Raw genomic sequence first — 24417 nt, 5'->3', positions numbered from 1 at the left:
GCTGTTAATTTGGTATTACTATCCTTGAATGAATCTTTGGTTATGCTAGTTTATCAAACAGAATATGTACTTTCTTATAAACGAATTATATTTATTTAATAGATCATTTTCTCCTGCGATCTTGGGGATGGAATGCCCATGCGTGTGGAGTCTGCACTGCCCACAAAGTACGCTCTTTGTGACAACAAATGGCACAACATATCGGCCTTATACGACGGCGAGCAGATTGTCCTTCGTATCGACCAATTGCCAGCCGTGATTGGTGTGGGAAGTCAGCGAAGTGCAGGGAAGGTGCAAACACGCTCTCCTCTCTATATAGGCGGGCTGCCAGGTAAAACTAACTAACTAACACATGATTTTGCATAGAATTAATAACTTTTCAATATCCTGGCTTGGCAGAAATCGCTCCCAGTGGGTCCCTGATGGCGCGGGAGAACTTCAAAGGCTGCATCCGGCACGTGTCCATCCGGAACGAGAGACGCGATTGGATCGACATGGACGACCTGAGGAATGTGCTGCTGAGCGAGTGCCTCGTGTCCAGCGATGAAAGCTGAAGCTCACTGAACCCGATGGGCTGAACGCATCGCATCCTGGGGTTCTTACGGTTCCTGTTGACGCCACACCAAAACTTTTTCCAAATGTATTGTGATCAATAACGAGTTTAGAGCCAGTTATTTATAGCCTTTCACTGCCATATAAGTTAGGTTACTTAGGATTAGCATTGCCTACTTTTACTTCATTGCCAGTGACTGCATTTCGAAGTTTGCAATTTGATTTATAATTTATTTGCTAGTTTATGTCTATCTTAATTTACCCTTATTTATTTTATATTTTAAAAGAGGCTTTAAGTTTGTATTGTATCAAGGCGTACAGCTTATACAAATACTACATTTTTATTTTTACGAATCTCCTGTTTGTACATTACGCTTCGAAATTTACATAAGTAATTTGCATTATTTTCATTTGTACATAGAATCGGCCATTTAGTGTATAGTTAGCATTAATATTCACTTAAAATACTACAATTTTATTGAATAAATAAACCTTTTATTTAAACTTTAAACTATGAAATGGTTTTGATAACAGAGATATAGGTGTATTGAGCTGCTTAAATTGATGTTGCATTTATAAGTTCAGTATTATTTTTCATTAAAAATGCTTCTTTATGACTATATTCTAGTAAAATACTTTTTGAAACAGAGTAGTAAGGATATCAGTGACAACCCAAACACTGGATCGATGCTTGGATCTTTTTAATCCTAGAATTCAATTCGATTTTAATATTATTGGAACTCAGGGACTCCATTTTCAAGATTTATTAGTAGTATATTTTTCGAATTTAAAAACGTTTCCCTGGACTTTTGTTTCACCAGCTTGAATCATTACTTTCGATACTCCATACAAAACCGTTCCTATATATTTTTAACTCTTAGCACACAATGAGTGTGCAAAAGTCCGTCCGAGGTAGCCGACGCACCCGCAGATCAGTCGGCTCCTTGGATCTTAACCACTACATTTACTGTATCAACTTCTACGACGATGGACTGAAGGCTGTGCGGGATGAGTTCATGAAGCGCGTGGTCAGCGGAACTCGTCGGGCTGTATTCGTAATCGATTTGGATAAGGAAGTCGAAGAAGCTACCAATCTGAGCCTACGAATGTCCAGGGCAAAGCCAGGATCGACGACCTTGCCCTTCGATAAGCTAAGCGTTGCTCTGATGCGCATTCGTGACTGTGTCGCCGAGTACGAGAAGGTAACCAGGACCATTGAGGCAGAGTCTAATTTCGATTTGCACAACTACTGGCAACGGAATATTCCAGCCCAGCTGAAGAACCTTACGGCCGGCGCTACTAAGAAGAAGGGTGTGGCTGAGTCCAGCCGGGAACCGGCAACGGCAAAGCCCAAAACTGGTAAGGGAACCAGTGACAAGGTGCGCATGACCAAGATCAGCTGCGTGTCGGTCACAGCCAAAGAGCATAACAAAGTTGGCAAGGGTGTACCGGCATCCAAAAGGGTGGTAAGTAATCAAAACACTTTAATCAGTATTAGGTTCTTGGACATCCAAAGAGATTGTTTCGGTGAACATATAACATAACATTTGCTCGTAACTTTATATTCACTCCCTAGTACATTAGGGACAATCCGGCCTTTGCCAAGATTATGATCCTAATCATTGGGAACATGGACAACGAATTCTACAAGATGCTGTTGGGTTATGAGCAACCGTTGCGGGCGATTGTCCACTTCCTGCCCGAGGAGAGCGCTTATGACCTGCTGGTGCCGCGTCCTCGTCGCGTGCAGCAGCTCCAGGAGACGTTGGTAGGCATCCAAAGGGGCATTCACGCTCTAAGGAAGCGGACCGCCGTGAAGCCGGTGGGTATCTTCCAACAACAGCTGCCACAGATGTCCGCCTGCATGGCATCCAGGTTCACCGATGATGTGTTCGACCAACTGAGCTGGTACATGTACGACGTCGAGACTCTGCGCGAATGGTATCGCTCGTACTACGTTGAGCCCTACAACGAGATCAACGTGAAGATGAACCCACAGCTGTCTATGGTAGGCACATTCCACATGGTTGAGTCGCTGAGCATCCAGGGCCATTATCTGAAGAGCCAGATGCCGTCTTCCCGGGCGGACGATGCGACCATTTACCTGTATCTGGAGTCGTTAATGAGCACTTTCGGCAACCCGCGGGAGCTAATGACCGAGGCGGAGGTGCTGCTGCTGGCCAACCCAACGCCGTCGGTTCAAACCCGAGTGCTGGACAAGGTGAAGGTCTATGCGAACGCCTTTAAGAGCTTGGTCAAGCTGGCCAAGAGCGAGCGCATTTTCGCGGAGCAGGCCAAAAACGAACGCATTTTCGTAGAAAAGGCCAACAAACTGCTGACCAACATAATCTCCTACATGGACCAGTCCGTGTTGCAGAACGTCTACTGCAGCTGCTTGGAGTACAACCTGCTGCGGCGCTATTTTACCACGGGCTACATCAACCATTCGCTGACCATTCTACCGTACAACGGGGAGCTAGAGCCTATATGCCTGCCGAACTATGCCGAGCTGTTTCTCACGGATGACTCGGTGATGCAGCGCGTCATCCAGCTGGTGAACGATTACGATGACTTCAGCGTGGAGGAAATGCGTCCCAATGTTCGGCTCTATACCTTCCGGAGGACCCTCAACGAGGTCTTCGAGAATGAGAAGCAGATAGTGATTCCAACGCGCCTCTGTTTCCGGGACTTTACTCTTTACGAAATGGATCAGTTCCTCAACGACCTTGTCACTCCAAAAATGTTTAACGATATGAACGGAAGCTTTATTTCTGGTGATAACCAGAGCTTATATGCCGTCACCAACGACACCGACACAATTATGGTCGCGTGCAGTGAGGAAAACGATCGTGTCGCAATAGATCCTAAGGTCTTCGTCCGACCCCGTTCGATCAAGAGTAAGCAGTCAAAGAACAAGCAGACGGATAACGAGGATGACCGATCCGTAAGCCAGAAAGCCTCCATACAGTCAACCAGAACTAAGCGTATTTCATCAAAATCAAATAACTCCGCGACACGCTTGGTAAGGACCTCGGGAACCCCAGCAAAGGATATCCAAGGCACGGACTCCAAATCATTTCAAGTGGGACTGCGTCGCGATCACCCCATGCTGAAGGGCTACAATCTGGACGACACTCGGCAGACGATTAAGTGCAAGACCTCCAAGTACTTCTTCGAGGAAGGCCGAATGGTGCTGTACGAGGAGAAGTGGAACTTTCGTCAGATGAATAAAACCCTCTTGCTGGAGATCGATGGTCAGGAGGTGCATTTCCGGAGTGCTGCTGGCCCGGTCGATGCCCTTGCCACCGATGGCTGTGTTCGGATCGAGTCCAAGAACGGCATCAGTGTACGAGCGTTGGCCAGCGAGAGCGAGTGCTCTAAGGCGGTGTTGAACTTTCCCAACGGATTGAACACCTTCTGCCAGGACACCCATGTGGAACTCCTGTGGCAATACCAGGTAAGCCTATTAAGCATTGAAAATGGGAATGAAAAGGTCAAGATTATTATTTTGTAATATCAATACACATTTTTAAAACATTCACCATCCAATAGGAAAATGAACTGAACGAGAGCCGGCGTGTTTGCACCCCCTACGGTTGTGTGATCGTATTCTATCAAAACACCGACACCGTGGTGATCATGCGTTACAACGGAGAGGTGTACTACTTGTACAGCTCAACGGAGGCTGACAACGAGGAGGAGGAGGATCAGAACTCGGAGTTTCTCAACGCTTGCTCCACGCAGTCCACCTACAGCAGTTACCATCCCCTTTCCTCCGAAGGTAAGAAAAAGAGGTGCCGCCAGGTGAAGTCAAAGAAGAGTTCCACCTTTCGAGAATCGGGCGGGGCAGACACTGACCCTAAACCCACGAATCAGAGTCTGGGGCCCAAGAAGAGCCAGAATAGTCGCACCTCTAAGGAAACGCTTGTGGGGAGTCGGAAAAAGACCACGTTCAAGACCAAGCAGGCAGCCGCCCTATTCGCCAGTATCCAATTCGAGATGAACTTCCTCAAGTTAATTATGGATAAGTACAAGATAAGCTACCGCCACCTCAAGCTGATCACCTCCCTGGGCAGCGTGGTTCATGTGCAGCAGGATGGAAAAATCTGGTGTGGCAAGCCCTTCCGGAACAGCGAGTGGCACGACTACTTCGCCAACGAGTCGTATTCGATGCGGGACGATGGAGTCAAGATGATCTGGACGCTGGAGGAGCTGCGGTGCTACCACAATGACGGCACTGTCATTACTTCGGCAACCATTGATGGCTGGGATTGTGGCACGGAGGTGGATGAAATCGATTTAGAGATTAGTTCGAGCAGTTCGCATTTAAACACTGATACTTTCGGAACAAAGGTGAGTTCTCTTTTAAGCTTGTTTCGACATTTACTTGTCTTTTCATTGAATACATTTATTAATTTGGATTTACATATGATTAATGTACTAATATTTTATTTTTAATGGTCTTTTTACAGCATAGGGAACTCTTTTACATAAATAGCCCGACCGGCCTCTCAATGGATCGTGGACCGATTAAGCCTCCTGATGCTGATTTAGTGTCTGAATACTTTAGTACAAAATCGGTGATCGCGTCTAAATTCCAATCTGTGACCGATAAAGTGGTGGAAGAGGAGGAGGGTGAAATCATCCATGACATGAGCTTCATTACATACATGCTAAGCAGTGTTTTTATACACCACCGTGTCTATCCAGGCATCCAATTCTCCATCACATATGCCACCGATTTGAATCTAAGTATGGAGACCACAATCTTCACCTGCGACAACATGAGGGTTCACATATTCAAAGATCATTCGGAAAGGGAGGTTCAGCAATGTGTGCAGGACACAGACATTCAATCATCCGAAGCCGATTCCGATGAGTGGACTAAACCGGGCATGCGAAAAACCTCTATAATTTCAGCAGCTTCCGAGGAGTTACCTCTTAGTGGCGAGGAGGAATCGGTCGTGATTGATCCTACGGTTGTGGAGATCGAGTGCAACAACTTGATGCTAACGATCCTCAAAAATCAGGCTACCATACAGACGCAGATTCAAAAACCTGGATGCCATGAGAATGCAAAATGCGGATTTGCCCTTCTTCAGTAAGTATAATCAAAACTTACCCGTTCTTTGGTAAATTTTAAAATAATTGAGAACATTTTTTGTCACTTAATTTTTAGACATATTAACAGAATATTTAATTACAATTTTTGTATTTCACGTTTATTTAAATTTAATTTTTTTTCAGAGATGATGTTAAATTGAAAGTTAACTTTGATCAAAGTCTAGCAGTCACTTTTCGTAGTTGGGTAAATGAGGTAACTAGTTTTATCACCTGTTTCTGCCCCAAATGGCGCACCAAGTACTTTGTGGAAACTCAAAACTCTCAATGCCAAAAGAAAGGTAGATGAGCCATTTTACTTAATCCCAAATATTATAATTAATCTCCTTATTTTAGGTTTTGAGTTGTTCACATCGGTTCCGCCCCTGGGAAAATATAACTTTTGTGCTGGCAACTATTATATCGATGTGACAGAGCTTACTTCGGTAAATAGCCAACTGAAGAATAACTATGATTGGGTGGACAAGGATATGAACAAGTTTCCTCGCTTTCCGCTCTATAAGAAAGATCCACCGCCCTTCGAGTTCCCCTTAATACTTAACGCCAGGTATGTTTTGCAATAGTAAACAATAAGAATCTTCTGAACGTAGCTTCTTTAAGGATCTTTGCGAAGATACCAGCAAAACTTGGCAACACGGATCGGCTCCACCAGTTCGTTTCTGAGTTTGATACAATCAAATTCAAGAAGCAGCGATATCGCTTAAACAAGTGAGTTTGCAAGAATAACCAAGTAGAACATGGATTTCACATAAGCTATGTATTTTCGCATAGGGCGGTTCTGTTCCATCTGCACCCCCGGCTGGCCTTGATGGTGCAAGCGGAAATCAGCAAGCGCAGCTGGAAGAGTCGTCACGCAGAACACCGGCGACGCCTATTCATGGAGCAACAGCGTCTCAGCCTCTACATGGCCATGCTGAAGCACAAGGTGTATCCAAATTACTTCCAGTTCAAGGATCAATTCTACTCCCACGTGCGAAATATTGACTTCTTCGAGTTTATGACGTCCAAGTGCAACGAGAATGTCCACCCCAAAGAGACTGAGTTAGAAAGGGTTGAACCACCCGAACCTCCTAGTCCACCAAAGAAGCCCAAGCATAAGAATCGTAAAAAATGTGTCTGCCCCAAGTTCCTTAACTCAATAGAATAGCGAAAATAAATTGAATCATCGGTTTAAAAATGAGCATTTCCTAATTGGATTTTATAAGGTTGAGTCAAGCTTTTTATACCCTTGCAGGGTATTTTAATTTCAGTCTGAAGTTTGCAACACAGTGAAGGAGTCACCTCCGACCATATAAAGTATATATATTCTTGATCAGGATCAACAGCCGAGTCGATCTAGCCATGTCCGCTTGTCCGTCTGTCCTTCTGCCCGTCTGTCCGTTTCTACGCATACTAGTCTCAGTTTTGAAGCTATCTGAATAAAACCTTCTATATACTCTCACTCGTATATACAAATGTCGGAACGGGCCGGATCGGACGACTATATCATATAGCTACCATAGGAATGATTGGAAAATTAAGAAAAAAAAAAATTAACTTCTTCAGTTTTCAATAGAATTGGATCAAATTTGAGATATAGCCATTTTACTATACTCTACAATTTTGCATAAAATTTTATGAAAATCGGACTACTATATCCTTTAGCTCCCATAGGAACGATCGAGTAATTAATACAAATAAATTTATTACTTTTTCAGTTTTCAGCTGATTTTCATCAAATTTGAGGTATAGCCATTTTATATTAGTCTTAAGTTTTGTGTCAAATTTCATGAAAATCGAACGACTATATCTTATAGGTGGCATACAAACAATCGTTTGATGTAGAGGAAAAATGCAAATCTGTGTATGTAAAACTGCAAATATAATTTGTATAGGTGAATGAAATGAAAGCAGGTATTGCTTCATTGTTTTTTAACACACTAAACATGTTTATACTTCTTAGCGCGATTTTCTAACAAGGCAAATTAAAATTAAGTAATACTCGACAAAAAACTGAACTTTGTACAAACTACAATTACCCCTTTCGGTTTTTATTTAGTTTTTATATAAAAGCAATATCTAGCTCTGAAAAATGTGTTTTCTAACTAAAAGTAAAATTAGGCTTCATTAGCTATGATTTCCTATAGTTATAACTCATATCATTTAAATGTTTCATATTATAGGTAAAGTTATTGGTGGAGTATATATGTTTTTCCATAGAGTGAATATGTATATTGCCGAAAAAGTAAAATAATTTTAAACAATAAAAAAAAACAAACCTTTTAATAAATATCACATTTATTTGACGCTATTTAAGAACTATCTTTACATGAATTTGAATGCCTCTTGGTATTTTTTGGTATTTCGCAATAACGCACCACTTGTGTTGCCCTGTTAGCTATTCTGTTGTCATAATATATAGCTATAGCTAAATATCCACCTTTAAGCTGCATATGAGTTTCTTAAAATGCAATTTTCTAGACTTGACATCTAACTTTTGTTTTCAAAATTTTATTAAATTACCAAACTAACCACAATACAAAATATAAAAAAAAATTAATTTTTAAAGACTATTTTGAAACACTTTTCAGTGCAAAATATTTTATCGCTTTTTCCAGCTTATTAGCTATAGCAAAGAATTTCTGCCAGCACTGCCACCAACACGCGCTCGGTCCAATCGGAAAGTAAACAAATTGCTGGGGATCCACAAGTTCCGGAAAAACAATGGGAGTTCGCGGTCTTACCAGCTACATAGCGCAGCGCGCCGAGATCTATCTGAAGCCCTTTGAGCTTCACTCTTCGGCGCTGGTTATAGATGGTGACAATCTGGCATGCAATTTGTACAAAGACGTGACCGGCAGCTACTCTGCGTTCGGCGGCGACTATGACGATTTCTACCGGGCAGTGGTGCAGTTTTTCCAGGTGCTGGCGGAGTGCAGCATCCGGCCATATGTACTGATGGATGGTGGCTATGAGGAGCGCAAGTTGCGTACAGTGGCCACCCGGCTGCGGGGCAAGATTTCGGTGATCAAGAAAATCAATCCGAATGACTCCATAACACTCTTCCCCCTGCACCTGAAGGAGGTGTTTGTGGATGCAGTGCGAGACTGTGGCGTGCCAGTGATGCGATGCGTCTTTGAGGCGGACGATGAGCTGGCGGCTCTGGCCAGAAAGCTAAACTGCCCAGTACTCTCCTACGACTCGGATTTTTACATCCACAATGTGAAGTATATACCCCTCATCACTCTTACTGTGAAGGTAAGTACATACATATGTATGTATATGTATTTCTGCTCTTATATCATGTTTTAAGGCTAATTTTTCTTGTGCTTCGCAGGTGCTCACCAAACAAGTGAAGGATAAGAGCAAAGCCAATCAGGAGTCCCGTGATCTGCGGCGCAACGAGGCCAAGCACGTAGAGAAACGCACCAAGGCCAACAAGATTGTGGGAGGCATCCAAGCGCCAGCTCAGGTGGAAAGGCCCAAGGGGAATACCAAGACGTACAAGTACCTTGACTGCTGCATTTATCGAGTTTCACATCTCTGCGGCCGCGGCACACTCAGCGCAGAGAAACTGCCGCTCTTTGCTGCTCTCCTTGGTAACGACTATATTGCCAGGAGCGCCTTCCGAAACTTCTTTGCAGCTGGAATGGGAAAAGCTGGAAGGAGTCGGAAGCTGAAACAGCAGCAGAAGCGTATACAAGTCATCCTGAAATGGTTGAAGGAAGAAACAGCGGAGTCAGCTCTGTCAAAAGTCCTATCTAGGCTAAAAAAGGTATTTGGTTGCTGCTTAATAATCTTTGAGCTTGCTTTATAAAGATTTCTATCCATTGCAGAGTCAAAGAGATTCTCTGGTGTCCCAGGTCCATGCAGCCATCTCTGGTTACTCAAATGAGTTGTGCCACGCTTACGATTTCTTCGACGAGCATTATGAAAATGCATTTCCTTATATAGAACCGCCAAGTGAGGGGGAACTTAGCGCTGAAGATGATTTGGATGGCTCTGATGACGATGCATCTGAAGAGGAAGAAGCGAATGTGGACCAACCTGACGAAGAGGAGGCTCCAGAAGATCAGGAAGCAGACTCTGATGGAGATGAAGAAGAAGAAGTTGAAGTAGAAGATAAAACCCTTCTCTTTCCCCAATGGTTTCTGGACAAACTATACCCAGCCAATCTCTCCCGATACTTTGTGGATCTGTTGCACCTGCGCAAGTACATAAATAATCCGCAGATTGAGCACTTTCCCTTCCATGATTCAAATGAACTAGCTTTACCCATTCTGAATTATGTTTTCTCCTTGCTCCATCATGTGGAGGGTGCAAAAACGGAGCCACAATTGGATGAGGAAGGATCTCCACTGCCCATCGAGTTTACCTATCTGACGCGAGCTATTCGGGTGACCAATGTGAAATATCTGAAGATGCCCATTGAAAGGGAGCCCAAGTATTCCTTTGAACCATCTAGCCCAGACGCACGGCACTTGAGGTTTATATTCGAGTCTAATTTGCCGCATGTTGAGACGGAGAAGCTATTCAGAAAGTTGGAAGACCTCCCGGAGGACCTAAGGCTTTATTTCCTGGCGATTATATACTGGCTGCATCGATCAGAGCACTGCGATCAGCTGCATCTCCACGCCCTGCTTCTCAGTTTGATTGTTCTGCGAACAATTGATGTTACCATACCCGCGGAGAGGGAGGTAAAAGCTTTTCACAAAAGATTTGGCAAGATCCTGAAGCAAGAACGCTCCGTAAGAGATAAGGAAGCCGCCGAGGGAATGAAGCGTGGAATTAAACCGTCTCTTTTGGAGCTTCCTGTGCCAGATCGCATGCCACATGTGCCGAAATCGGACTGCTACTTGACTCAAGAACGCATGTTGCCGCACTTTCACATGCAGGAAATATTTAAGAAGAAGTTTGATCTGTACTCATCAACCGTAATTCACGCTTTTGCCGAATTCCAAGCTGTGGTCTATCAACTCAATGGGCTTAACGCTCTTCTGGACTTGCCTTTCCCAAGTCCACGAATGAATCAGCTATTCTGCGGTGCCTTTGTCTACAATATGTACGATCTGCTGAGAAATCGCACGGATGTTCGTTATCATATCGAGAATTTCCTTCTGCCCGACTCAAAGCTAATGTTCGACTTCTATTGTTACCTGTTCGATTGGTGCGCGGAGTTTATTCCACATTGGAAGGAAGTGGCGGTGGATGAGTCTGCGGCAAAGGCAATACAAAAAAAGCGGTTGAAGAAACAGCGGCAGGCGGCCAGGAAAGCGGAAGCTAAGGCATCAAATGCGGATACCAATGCGGACTTGGTCAAAGATGCAGAACCCGAAGATGATTTTTACGATTTAAATAATAAATTCTGTGCACTCAAAGTTGCTTAGTGGCACTAAGCATTCTTTAAGTAATTTTAATTAAGTTGAGTTTGAAATAAAAATGTTTTTTATTAGAGAATTGCCCAAATACATGTGCTATTTAAAATGTTAATGTAAATGATAATTATACAGTTTATCACGAGTAATTTGCAATCGAGCAAAAAGTATGCCTATTAAGTTATTTAGAAATTCATCGTAAATTATCAAAAAATATTTAAATAAATTCATATTATTTGTTTCTATTTTCCTTAATTTTTAAATTTGTTATTTTAAAAAATACTAAGTTATAAAAAACCTGTTTATTAGTTTCTTTTGGTATATTTGGCGCATCTTATACGGCCACACTGGAGGCGACGTCACTGCTGCGCTGTTATCGTTGTAATCAACAAAAAAAAAAAACGAAAATAAACCAAGCCATTTCGCAGCCGACTGATTAAAATACTCGCTTAGTTTATTATCAGAGCTCCGACACTGCCAACACCAAATGCCAACGCTGTGACCTCGGGCCGGAGCAGGAGCAGTGCTGCCAGCGCAAGCAAAGGCCAAAACAAAGGCCCCAATCGAAAAAACCAAAACGTCATTGGCTGGCAATTAACTTAACAGACGGCGACGCCTACAACGGAAGTGGAGGCGGTCTCGACCCAGCTGCCACGCCCCCTGTACCACCGCCTCTCGGGCAGTAGATGCTGGTGGGACTCAGCGATCAGCTAGCGCGGATTATGGAGAGCGTCTTTGAGGCGTATTTGGGACCGGACAGCGTCCTCGCCAGCGCCGTCGGCCAGGCTGTGGGTAGTGGCGAACCGGAGGATATACCTAGGCGGAACACGGATGTCTGGGTGCTGGGCAAGAGATTTAATGCCATACAGGGTAAGCTAGAGGAAATGAGTCATGGAGCCAAGAGCCATTTTCTTGCTAAAAAGAAAATAATGCCATGAAGTTGGCTTGAGTTAAAATAATTATTGTTTCTGCTTACCAGAACTAGAGCTAATCCGACGCGACATACAGTCGAGGCTGTGGTGCACCTACCGCCATGGATTTTCCCCCTTGGGAGAAGTCCAACTTACTTCGGACAAGGGATGGGGCTGCATGCTCCGCTGTGGTCAGATGGTCCTTGCCCAGGCTCTGATTGAACTCCACTTGGGGCGCGACTGGTTCTGGACGCCAGAGTGCCGGGATTCCACCTACCTCAAGATCGTAAACCGTTTCGAGGACGTAAGAAAGAGCTACTACTCTATACACCAAATCGCTCTGATGGGTGAGTCCCAAAACAAGGCCGTTGGAGAATGGCTGGGACCGAATACAGTAGCCCAGATCCTCAAGTAAGAGTCCATCTTTGTGTCAGAAATAAGAAGGCACCTCTTATTAGCTAAAAATCGTTCCAGAAAACTGGTGTGCTTCGATGACTGGAGCTCCCTGGCAGTGCACGTCGCCATGGACAGCACTGTAGTTCTCGACGACGTATGTAAGTCGAAAATACAGTAAAACCATTCCAAGTTGTACCTCTAGTAAAATCTATCCTCGCAGACTCGCTGTGTCGAGAAGGAGACTCTTGGAAGCCGTTGCTCCTCATTATACCTCTACGTTTGGGCATCACCGACATCAACCCGCTCTATGTGCCAGCCTTAAAGAGATGCCTTGAACTAGATAGTAGTTGTGGTATGATCGGTGGTCGACCCAATCAGGCTTTGTACTTTCTGGGTTATGTGGATGACGAGGTCCTCTACCTAGATCCTCATACGACGCAAAGAACTGGTATGGTGGGCCAAAAAACCGAAGTGGGAGAACAAGAATACGACGAGACCTACCATCAAAAGCACGCTGCCCGCCTGAGCTTTTCCGCAATGGATCCCTCCCTTGCGGTTTGCTTCCTTTGCAAGACCAGTGACAGTTTTGAAACACTGCTAACCAAGTTCCGGGAGGAGGTGCTCAGCCTTTGTTCGCCGGCTTTGTTCGAGATTAGCAAGACTCGTGCTGTGGATTGGGACACGGCGGAGGATATCGACTGGCCAACTATGCCTGACATTGACTGGCCCGCGGGCACCTCGGACTCGGACTCGTTCGCCATAGTTGGTAAGAGCGGGAGTATTACTTAAAAGTTCTGCATTGGTAGATGTATTATTTTACTAGAAAACCCACAGGCTTCGCTTCTTTTAAAAAGAATATGAAATTCATTTGAATTTTTATATTTATACAAAGGCTTACATTTCCTTTTTTGCCGTATGTCCGTCCGATTAAACCGATTAAACGATACTTGTCAGAGACTACAAAAACTACTAATTTTGTGACAATATTTATATCTATTTCTCGCCTCACTCCCGCTCTCAAAAATTATAAAAACATGTAACTATATATATCTTAGTTCATTTTCGAATTAAAGTATATTAATATCAAGTAATAGGACTGGTGCGTCGTTTTCGGATAAATTTAGTATAAGCTGATAATAAACGTGGAAGCATTTTTAACTTCTACTTTTGTGTCTTATAATAGCACCATTTGTAAATATTTTCCTCTGTCTTTCATCCCGTTTAATTTAAGTTTTTTATGCGATAAATGTTCAAAATAATTTTACCCACAACGCAATAGTAGCAAATAGAATATAATATAAGAATAGTAAATTAGATATGAAATGTTGACAATTTCAATGGGTATTCTTTAATTTTATTGAATTTATCATCGAAAATTCTCTACAAACTTCTAAAAGCTTTTAGTCTTTGTCAGTTGAAAGAATTCAATTGTCTTTCAAAATGAATGCATCTCTTTGGTTTATCCCAGCAATTATTGAAATCGTTTAATAACTTGTTGAATCAGTAAACTAAAAAGAGATCAAATAATTTGGAAACCCAGATATTTAGAACAAAAAATGTTAAGAAGTTAATTGATATATTTATGCATATATTCGAAGCATATGTTAATTGTTAATTCTTATTAGTTAATACTTACTGGAGGCCTCCTACAGTTATCAAACCCACTCAAAAAATAACTCAACAATCCCTTGTCTTATCAATTCACTCCATTCGACAGAAGAGCAGCAGCGGCAAAAAACCCAGTGAGAGTGCCATCGTTTGAGTGGGTCACCGGCACAGAGCGAGCTCCCTCTCTTGCGACGCCTGCGCCGCAGCGACGAAAACAGACGAAGCCAAGCCAGGCGAAAGTGGAGCAGCAGCTGAGGATGCGGCCAGGGAGGGGGGAGGAGGATTGGATGAGGAGGACGTCGGACAGCGGACGGCGGACGATGCTGCGAATGCAATAAACTAAGGCTAAAGTGCATAATTAGACGACGAGCTGGTTGAGATTTAGATTTTAGAATGTTTACGATTTGTACGAACGCGAGTCTTAGCGATTCATAATAATGCTGTTTTATTGTACGCGATATTGACTCCACGGGAGACAATTTGGAAAGACATACACACACACAGACAGACACGCTTTTTGATGATCAATTAAACATTTTTATGCAACGTTGTACATGAAAAACTTGAAGAGATCGATCGCTTTACGCCAAGTGTCTACATAATATTCATATATTCGTTTCGTATATTCTTGTCTGTATATGCTCAAAAATGGACCAACAACTAAATACATAATACTTGGACTATATATGTATGTATATATCTCTATATATATATTAACTTTACTGCTCGCCTCTGGACACAAACTGAAGCTGCACAAAAGAATAAGGAACTTTCTCGAATGAACAAACCAAGGACAAGAAATGTTGAAATCTACATTAACAACAAACTCGGGCCTATCCAGCTTACAATTGACACTAATTGGGCTTGATCTGTGTGATCTCTTGGGTCTTAGTCCCCATGGAAAGGCAAACTTTGATTCACTGCAACTTCTATCCTGAACTCATTTTTCTTCATTCGTGTTTTATTTCCATTTTAAGTTAGGGAACTGCCTGTGATATATATCTCTTTGTAATCTCATTCGTTGCTTATTTTCTGGCACAGTTTAAAAATGATCTGGTTTCTATTGCCGAAATCATCTAATTATGATTTTTTCAAAGCCTAATCAATGCGACGTTTGCCTTTCCCTTTCAAGGGGAACCCATAGATCCATCAGAACCGGGTGAGTAGTATTTTAAACATTCAACAACTATGTATCTGCGCATGCCTTAGAGTATGCAGCACGATCTCTCAATCCGCTTCTCCGCCTTGGGCTCCACGTGTAGAGCCATCTCCACGTGCTTCCGTGCTAGCCAGGACTGTTTCTGGAGTCTGTTGACCACGATCCGGTAGGCGCCAATGATGTCCGAACGGGGACCACTCTGCCTCGCATTGATCAGCATCTCGGAGGAGAGTCCCATCTCGGCCAGCAGTTGCCTGGCCTCGAACTCCAGTGCTCCAAGTTGGCTGAGATCCTCAGTGGCCGTGGGCAGCATAATGCAGCTGCCCGTCTCCGCATCGTAGTTCTTGAACAGTGGACAGTCCTCGGCCACCTGAATATTCCAAGGGTTGATCTTGGTCGAGGAGCATTGAACACCGTTGGACAGCTGCTTCTCCGGCTCTGTTTCCAGGGGTGTGACCTTCTTCTTGAGACTGCCACAAAGCAAATACCTGCGTGTTGGACGTTTGGCCTGCTCGACAGGCACCGGCGGTTCCTTCATCAGGAACTCGTGACCAACCTCGATAGGCTGCAGGAAGTTCTGCACGAACATCTCGTCCTGCTGCCGCGTATTCATACTAATGGCCGGCTTCTTGACCACCTCCGCGTACCGATCCCGCAAAGAGGCAGACTTCCGCAGCCTGTGTGACTTGCTGCGCACCCAGAAGATCGACCTCTTTGCCGGCTTGCTGTGCTGGCTTATCTCCCACTGCATCAAGTCGGCGCTCAGCTTGGGACAGGTCACGAACTGGCTGTTCAGCATGTCATCGATGGTGGGCCGATGAGCGGGTATGTGAATCAAGATACGTTCTGCAAGAGGACGAATTAAAAAGCTTGAATAAGTACTAGGAAATATAAAGTCTTAAATAGAGGATACTTACGTATAAGTCTTATGCAGGGCAAACTAAGCTGACCGGGCAGCAGGTAGTCACCCTTGAGTATGGCCGCCTTGAGGCCGGGTATTGTGGGTGCCCGGAAGGGCATGTTGCCCACCACCATGAAGTAGAGCAGGATGCCCAGGGCCCATACATCCACTGGAGCACCGATGTAATGGTCATCGGAGAAGAGCTCGGGCGCCGCGTACGGAGGCGAGCCGCAAAACGTGTCGAGCTTCTGATTGGCACCTGTCAACCGGCGTGAAATTGATTAGTTTGCTGACGCGGCCATGAAGGGGCTGCTGAACCCACCATTGATAAGTTGTGTGCTGAAACCGAAATCGGCCAGCTTGAGACGATCTTCCGAGAGGAGCAGGACATTCTCCGCCTTGATGTCGCGATGCACGTAACCCAGACTGTGCTTTAAGTGCGGGGAAAGCAACAAAATATGTAAATCTAAAAGCTCTAGCAATCCTATTCTTTATAAATTTACCATATGTTTTACGGCCAGCAAGAGTTGCTTCAACAAAGGCGCCGCATGAATCTCCCTCAGAGGACCACCTTGAGTGATGTGGTTGTAGAGCTCCCCGCCGCGAATCCACTCAGTGACTAGGTAGACCCGTCCCAAAGTCTCAACCACCTCGAAAAGCCTTTGAATTACCAAAAATATACAATCTAATCCTTTTTTAAATACTATAAAGGACATACCTCAAAATATTTGGATGATGAACACACTCGAGAGTGGCTATTTCGCTGGACAGCATGCGCAGCGCCTTGGCATCGAGACCCGCTCGATCTAGGTCCACCACCTTAATGGCCACCTTGTCTGTAATCGGAATATGTGTGTTTTTATTTATAGAAAGGATAATGGATAAGTGACAGCTCCTCTTACCACGCGTCAGCTGGTGGACAGCGAGTTTGACTTTGGAGAAGTTGCCGCGTCCGATGTCGCCACAAAATCTGTAGAGGCCAATGCGACGGCCGATGGTTACCTTTAATCAACAATGAAAAAAAAATACAAAATATAAATAATAAGTGCAATTTCCTTCAAAAATCGTGGCCAAGTGTAAGGCATTTCCCGAGCATTTCCCCCCAGGGACAAGGCTCCCACTAAGGTTAAGCAATCTGATGCAGCGATTATTTGATACTCTAATGTACACACATGTTCTAACAATTAACATTGACTGCGCCCATTCCGGCCACAACTCGGTGCCTGTAATTTATGCCCTCGCGCCCCCGAAAAAGCCCTCGCGGTCTTGCAATTAGCCAAGGTCAAGTGCGGTACCTTTTTTGTTAATGTAATTTGAACTGTGGACTGCACTTGACGTGGCCGCTTTTTGCTTGTTGCTGGTCGCTCTGTGAGTGTGTGTGTTCTACTTTCCTTTTTTTCCTGTTCTTTAATCCACCTTTTGTGCCGGCGAAGGCGGGGTGAGCGTTAATTAAGGAATGAGCAAGCGAACGCAGCGCAACGTGGCGTATACGTAATGCGGATACTTGCATTCGGTCACACGCGCATTTTGCAACGCAAACCCCGCACAAGCGGTGAATGAGCTCGCAAAACACTTGGAATAAAATTAGCTAATAAAAAAATTAAAATTATGAAAAAAGCGGAATGGAATTGGTTTAAAGAAATTTATAAATGCTGAACATATTATGCTGCAGAGGTCCTGAAAATGATTTATGAATCAGAATAATTTTGATAAAATATTACTGAACATTAAACTGTCTCCTTTTCGTGAATTGTAAGATAAAAAGCAAGAATAAAACCTAATTTAAAAAGAAACCTCACATAGATAATAGAGTTTTCAACATATTGTTTCTATTATGTTGTTAATCCATCGTTACCATTATTTTACTATATGAAATGTAACCTTTAAGGTATACAATTTTAATAAATAGATTCTTTCAAGTAAATTAAATTCTTAAGTTTAGTTACTTTTATTTTCTTAACTGTTCAAATAAAAAAAAGAAAACTAAAGGGTAAAGGTTTACAAAATGGGTACATTTCATACCCTTTTTATTCTCAGTGCACCACGCGATAGCCTCGCCTAACGCCATTGGTGCACAAGCAAATTAGCCTTGAACCCCGACATAATTGCAGCGCTGCGGCAGAGGGTTCGTGTATTAGCTAACACACAAACACACCTTGTACACACACACACACACCCACGGCAGAGGCGGCGACAACAAGCGACAACGACTTTTCTGTGACGTCAGGGCGGTGGCGGTGGCGATGAAGGTAAACCCCCTTTTTCAAAGCGGTGCCAAACAGGTTGCATTCAAGCTTATATGAGACGCAATTCATCTTGCGCAAGGACACCAAATTCTGGCACAATAAGTTCATGACACGGTGCGGAGATAAATTTCGCCGTAACAATTTGCAACCTTCGAGGATCTAACAGCGCTCGTAACATAAAAGGGTGCTTGAGGAAATTTGCTTTATGTCACGGCTGCTCTGTAAATCGCATTAATCTAAACGAGTCCTGTGGTGCTGCAGGGCGGGATTAAGATGGATTTTACTCAATTGTTGTGACAACAAATGGTTGCATTTTGTAGTGTGTAGTGCAGTTACTGCTAGTCAACTGAAGTATAAAATAGCTTGGGGCTTGGTAAACGTTTTAATCATGGAAAATTTGTAATATTTACCATTTTCATGTACACTAAAGTTCAAAATTAAAAACAAACTTGTGTCAATCAGTTCATTTCATAACATTTAGCAATGTTTTTTTTTTATATTTTAAACTGTTGAAAATAACTTGACTTCTTTGAAAATTCAACGCAATCATTATAAGTATATTACGCATACGCCCAGATGTCTTTGTTCACAGAGTAGGTAATTATAATACAAACAAACATTATTTTATTATTATACCAATGAAAATAATTTTTATTATAATGATAATTTTAACATATAATCTCCAATTAATTAATTAATAATTTGTTTTAAAATCCAACAGAATAATAATACTAAGTATATCAAGCATGATTGTGTTCAAATAAAAGTAAATTAGAATGCAAACGAAAATGAATACTTTTAATATACCAATGAAAAGAATTTTTAAGCTAATGCTCGTTTTAAGAATTTATTAATCAATAAATTAAGAAAGTACTTTAAAATCAAACAGAATACATATAAATATATTACGCATACGCACAGATGTCTTTGTTCACATTAAAGTATACAAATAAATATAATAAAATAAATAAGAAAATAAAAAGAAATTTAATACTAACGCTCTAAATATGAAATAAACCTTTATTAATTCATTCATTTTATATTTAAATCCAACAGAATAAGAAAATGTATGTTACGTATACGCAGTGATGTCTTTGTTTACAGAGAACTAAATTGTAATACAAACGATAATAAATATTTGTCTTATACCAATAAAAACAAGAAAGGAAGCTAACTTCGGCACGCCGAAGTTTATATACCCTTGCAGATAGAACTTCGATGACTAGGAATCCATACAATATAAAATATATATATTAATGTTAAAAATAATGAAGTAAAACCTGCTCTCATTTCATTCACCTATACATATTATATTTATACCCTTGCAGGGTATTATAATTTCAGTCAGAAGTTTGCAACGCAGTGAAGGAGGCACCTCCGACTATATAAAGTATATATATTCTTGATCAGGATCAACAGCCGAGTCGATCTAGCCATGTCCGTCTGTCCGTCTGTCCTTCTGTCCGTCTGTCCGTCTGTCCGTCTGTCCGTCTGTCCGTTTCTACGCAAACTAGTCTCTCAGTTTTGAAGCTATCTGAATGAAACTTTGTAGTTAGCCTTCTATATACTCTCACTCGTATATATGTCGGAACGGGCCGGATCGGACGACTATATCATATAGCTGCCATAGGAATGATCGGAAAATTTTTCACAAAAAAATTTTTAACTTTTTCAGTTTTCAATAGAATTGGATCAAATTTGAGATATAGCCATTTTACTATACTGTACAATTTTGCATAAAGTTTTATGAAAATCGGACTACTATATCATATAGCTCCCATAGGAACGATCGAGAAATTAATACAATTAAATGTATAACCTTTTCAGTTTTCAACTGATTTTGTGGTAAATTTCATGAAAATCGGACGACTATATCATATAGGTGCCATACAAACGATCGTTTGATGTAGAGGAAAAATGCAAATCTGTGAATGTAAAACTGCTAATATAATATGTATAGGTGAATGAAATGAAAGCAGGTATTACTTCATTGTTTTTTAACACAAAGATATATAATTTGTATTGTATGGTTTTTTATTCATAGAAGTTCTATCTGCAAGGGTATATAAACTTCGGCGTGCCGAAGTTAGCTTCCTTTCTTGTTTCAGTTTTAGATTCACAGATTTGCATTTTTGCTCCACATCTAACGATCGTTTGTATGGCACCTATGTGATATAGTCGTCCGATTTTCATAAAATTGTACACAAAATTGTAGAATAATATGAAACGGCTATATCTCAAATTTGATGAAAATCTGTTGAAAACTGAAAATGTTATACTTTTTAATTGAATTAATTTCTCGATCGTTCCTATAGGAGCTATATGATATAGTCGTCCAATTTTCATAAAATTTTACACAAAATTGTAGAATAATATGAAATGGCTATATCTCAAATTTGATTAAATTCTGTTGAAAACTAAAAATGTTATCGCCACCGCGATTGTCAGTCTTCCGACAACAGCCACCGCCATTCTCATTCCTCTCAAATTTCTCGATCGTTCCTATGGGAGCTATATGATATAGTCGTCCGATTTTCATAAAATTTTACACAAAATTGTAGAATAATATGAAACGGCTATATCTCAAATTTGATGAAAATCTGTTGAAAACTGAAAATGTTATACTTTTTAATTGAAATAATTTCTCGATCGTTCCTATGGGAGCTATATGATATAGTCGTCCGATTTTCATAAAATTTTACAAAAAATTGAAGAATAATATGAAACGGCTATATCTCAAATTTTATTAAATTCTGTTGAAAACTAAAAATGTTATAATCTTTTTTTTAAAAAATTTTCGATCATTCCTATGGCAGCTATATGATATAGTCGTCCGATCCGGCCCGTTCCGACATATATACGAGTGAGAGTATATAGAAGAGTAACTGCAAAGTTTCATTCAGATAGCTTCAAAACTGAGAGACTAGTTTGCGTAGAAACGGACAGACGGACAGACGGACATGGCTAGATCGACTCGGCTGTTGGTCCTGATCAAGAATATATATACTTTATATAGTCGGAGGTGCCTCCTTCACTGCGTTGCAAACTTCTGACTGAAATTATAATACCCTGCAAGGGTATAAAAATGTAATATCTATGCTCATTATAGGAAATAATCTTTAAATGAATTGATTAATTAATTAAAAGTCCAAAATAATAATAATAATAAGAATATCACGCATACGCAGTGATGTCTTTGTTCACATTAAGTTATATTTCATGTATTTAATTTTATATGATACAAACGATAATGAATCATAATTAAGTTCTCATTGTTCTTTTTACCTAAATGATTTGTTCCTATTAAATGCTACAATGTTCACTTCTTTTTTAGCCTTACATTTACCTAACAAGTTCTTCAATCAAAATTTGCACGTAATGCAATGACTTTTCTAATTGACTTTGGTCTAGCCAATCCTCTGGTGGGGCCTCTGGTTGAAGGATGCCCTCTTCCAGAGTCCCTGCACAAAGTTCTCCTTGTAGCCACAGGCACTTCAATTCGCACTTACCTCGTGGCCGCAGCGTGGATCGCATTGCAGCGCCTTGGTGAGCCTCTGGTAGGGCGGAGTGGGCGGCGGCGGCTGGCAAATTGTCAGCGACGTGGTCAGGGGCGGCGGCGGCGGGGGTGGCAGCGGCAGCGGGGGCACCTTCACAGTGGCTGAGCTGCGCAGCGCGTTGGTATCCACGGCTGCCGTTTTGCTGCTTTCACTTCCGGGGTGCGGGACTTGGAATGGGTCTGGGCTTGGCTTGGCTGGGCTTGATTTCTTGCTTTGCTGGCAACTTGTTGGTCGTCGTCCTCGACCGGGTCACTCCTCCTTCGTCCTATTTCGCTCCACGAGCCCGTGTGTAATTACAGAATGGCAAGTCTTAGTTTCAGAGCCAAGCCGGGCAGTCTTACATTATTAAATGCCACCACGCCTGCAAGAGCACCAAAGTACAACAAAAAGTTGGTAAGTGAAAGAGAAGAGTTAAGCCAACTTGACTTGTGCTGTTCGGTAAACGTCTTATTCTATTTGATACGATTTAATTGGAAATATATATAAAAGTGGATGGTTTTATGGAGCAAGAAGATACACTTGGGTTGCTACAAAAGATGTGGCATCGAGATGCTTAATTGCTCAAGTTGAAGTTTAGTTTTCTTCCTTGTAACATTTTTGAAGTATTCATTTGAGATATGCAGCTCTTTATTAATAAAGCTTTTATACAACAGACACCTGAAATAACAGTCTATAAATTATGTTAAATATTCTATGCCTTCAAGTAAAAAAGTATTTCTTGAAAAGCTCTAATAACACATAAATTTCTATTAAACGAGGCCGTTGAAAAACGTAACACTAAATGTATTACCTGTCCCCAGCTGACACTGATTTAGTGTTCGTTCTCTCAAAACAAAAAATATGGTAAATAATGGTCATTTTGGATATTGCGTTTGCATGCAATTATTATATGAGGTCCCTAATGAGTTTTATTCAACGGTACCGCCCTTAGGGCCATTAATTTTCAATTTTTCATCCGCCACAGGAAAATGGCCGGTGAACTTAGATTAGCCTCCAGTTCGATGATGGTAAAACCATGAAGCATAAATTACGATAATTAAATGAAACTAACACGTCAAGCTGATTTTCCTACGAAACTTGGTAAGACCGTCGAGCGTCGTAAAAAATGAACGCTGGCCAAATATAATTAACGGTTGTCGGAGAGGGCCATGAAAATGAGAAAAGTTTCGGGTGTAACGCAATCGATATGGGCTGAGGTTGAGTGCCCGGCCCTGTTTCATCCAATTATGCTGGTCGTAACTCAACTAGTGGCAGGACGGACAGCCGGGAGAAAAGATTTCCAATAAGCGAATAAGCAATTCTTCAATAATTCAATAAGGAAAAGGGCTCGCTCTGCGCGCATCCTTTTGCTGCAGCAAAAGTTAACTTGAAGTAATTACGTAAATGGATTTTCTTCCTTTTTTTCTTGCTTCGCTCAAATTTCCTGTACGATGGCAAACACAGGGACCTAGAGGAGGAGAAGGGATTCCGGGATCGGGGAAATATTTATATACCAATCGGAGCGGCCCAACCCGCCCCCTCTCTCGTTCCCTCGAGCGTGACAGGAAGTTGGCCAGGAAGGAACCGAGCCGAATCCGAACTCTCATCAGCCGGCGGCAGGCGACCAGGCGTACAGAGATACGAGCTTGCAAATGGGCCCGCACACTCCCTGCCAAATGCTACTGCCACACACACAAACACACACATATCTCTATAACTATAACCACTTGAAATTATTATAAAAGCCGCAAAAGGGTTGGACCAACTTTCAGGCCAAGTCGGCGTCAGGCGACGCCATCTCTCTGATTGACTGACGGCGACAACTTGCCTGCCGGTGGTTTTAACACCTCCTAGATGCGTGTACAATCGCGATCAAACTTATAGTGCAAACTGTTTGATAAAACTCAAAATTACCATTTACAAGAACCAAATTTTTCAGAAAAGATTAGTTTTACTAAAAGGTAAAATATGTAGAATTCCAAGAAACGAAGTCCTGATTTAACAAAAGTGAAGTGTGGCAACTAAGCCAATTTATGCATTCCAAGAAAAGCCTCAACTTTTGATAAGAAAAGTTTAAGTTCTTGGAAAGATCTAAATATAAATTCACGTAACTTTGACTATGTTAATTTGAGGTCAATGAACTCACAATTATAGCAAACAGTTTACACTACAATACATTACATAAATAAGTATATATTAATAATTATATTTGATAAGTGGGTGTACTTTTCTTTAAAAGCCTAATATAAATGTAATTTGATTATTTTATTTGATTTTAAAAATAATACTAAATAAATTATAAAGTTCTACCTTTATTTACTCATGAAACATGACAATTTTCTGGCTTATTTTACAAACATATATGTATGTTGGCAGCTGTCACTTGTTGACAGTTTTGTTTTGCAATATTTTTCAAAAAAGCCTCGATGTTTTGTTTACTATTCTGCTGGACATACATGGCTATATATATATATAAATATATATACATATATAGTACAATTAAATTTACATTTCCATTCCCATACATGCGTGCTCGTGAGTGTGCGAGTGTATATGTAGTATTACGTGCCAGCTGTCACAGCTGCCGCAGGAGCCGCAATTTCATTTCGACGCTGGCAAGTATGCAACGAAAT

The 24417-nt window shown here is 41.7% G+C and overlaps 5 protein-coding genes and 1 long non-coding RNA gene across 7 annotated transcripts in view; 4 read left to right on the top strand and 2 right to left on the bottom strand.

Moving 5' to 3' along the window:
- Nucleotides 1-1058, top strand: part of wb (wing blister) — a 65465-nt gene extending 64407 nt beyond the window's left edge. Inside the window, 2 exon segments of the mRNA XM_086832193.1 lie at nucleotides 103-331; nucleotides 400-1058. Coding sequence (XP_086688319.1) covers nucleotides 103-331; nucleotides 400-554 — 384 coding nt within the window. The 3' untranslated portion in view covers nucleotides 555-1058.
- Nucleotides 1059-1328: 270 nt separating this feature from the next.
- Nucleotides 1329-6850, top strand: ms(2)34Fe (male sterile (2) 34Fe). Its single transcript, XM_020954978.2, has 8 exons — nucleotides 1329-2018; nucleotides 2129-4009; nucleotides 4105-4905; nucleotides 5025-5653; nucleotides 5800-5954; nucleotides 6010-6220; nucleotides 6274-6381; nucleotides 6445-6850. Exons 1-8 carry the CDS (start codon nucleotides 1440-1442, stop codon nucleotides 6818-6820), a joined length of 4740 nt encoding a protein of 1579 aa, XP_020810637.2. The 5' UTR covers nucleotides 1329-1439; the 3' UTR covers nucleotides 6821-6850.
- On the bottom strand, nucleotides 4940-5360 carry LOC147643716 (uncharacterized). The gene is made up of 2 exons (XR_015271518.1): nucleotides 5223-5360; nucleotides 4940-5154 (listed from the first exon to the last, which is right to left on the bottom strand). It is a non-coding gene; the product is annotated as an uncharacterized LOC147643716 (long non-coding RNA).
- Nucleotides 6851-8125: 1275 nt separating the features above from the next.
- Nucleotides 8126-11120, top strand: ast (single-strand DNA endonuclease protein asteroid). Its single transcript, XM_020954656.2, has 3 exons — nucleotides 8126-8910; nucleotides 8990-9427; nucleotides 9489-11120. The coding sequence occupies exons 1-3, from the start codon at nucleotides 8377-8379 to the stop codon at nucleotides 11037-11039; spliced, it is 2523 nt and encodes an 840-aa protein (XP_020810315.2). The 5' UTR covers nucleotides 8126-8376; the 3' UTR covers nucleotides 11040-11120.
- Nucleotides 11121-11327: 207 nt separating this feature from the next.
- On the top strand, nucleotides 11328-14627 carry Atg4a (Autophagy-related 4a). The gene is made up of 4 exons (XM_086832191.1): nucleotides 11328-11897; nucleotides 12007-12349; nucleotides 12413-12492; nucleotides 12555-14627. The coding sequence occupies exons 1-4, from the start codon at nucleotides 11714-11716 to the stop codon at nucleotides 13121-13123; spliced, it is 1176 nt and encodes a 391-aa protein (XP_086688317.1). The 5' UTR covers nucleotides 11328-11713; the 3' UTR covers nucleotides 13124-14627.
- LOC110185655 (uncharacterized) overlaps nucleotides 14364-24417 on the bottom strand; it is a 26573-nt gene continuing 16519 nt past the window's right edge. For both annotated transcript variants that reach the window (XM_086832189.1, XM_086832190.1), the window contains exons 2-8: nucleotides 21758-22166; nucleotides 16905-17004; nucleotides 16721-16838; nucleotides 16506-16662; nucleotides 16325-16433; nucleotides 16019-16261; nucleotides 14364-15947 (exon numbers count right to left, since the gene is read on the bottom strand). In XM_086832189.1, the coding sequence (XP_086688315.1) occupies nucleotides 15148-15947; nucleotides 16019-16261; nucleotides 16325-16433; nucleotides 16506-16662; nucleotides 16721-16776 (1365 nt within the window). In that variant the 5' untranslated portion in view covers nucleotides 16777-16838; nucleotides 16905-17004; nucleotides 21758-22166 and the 3' untranslated portion in view covers nucleotides 14364-15147. The remainder of the gene's footprint in view (nucleotides 15948-16018; nucleotides 16262-16324; nucleotides 16434-16505; nucleotides 16663-16720; nucleotides 16839-16904; nucleotides 17005-21757; nucleotides 22167-24417) is intronic.

Source organism: Drosophila serrata, unplaced genomic scaffold (genome assembly GCF_035046125.1).
Source record: "Drosophila serrata isolate PLE 108 unplaced genomic scaffold, ASM3504612v1 contig_245, whole genome shotgun sequence".
Lineage (NCBI taxonomy): Eukaryota > Metazoa > Arthropoda > Insecta > Diptera > Drosophilidae > Drosophila > Drosophila serrata.
The sequence above is the reverse complement of the archived record's forward strand: the minus strand, read 5'-3'. Positions and strand labels throughout refer to the sequence as shown.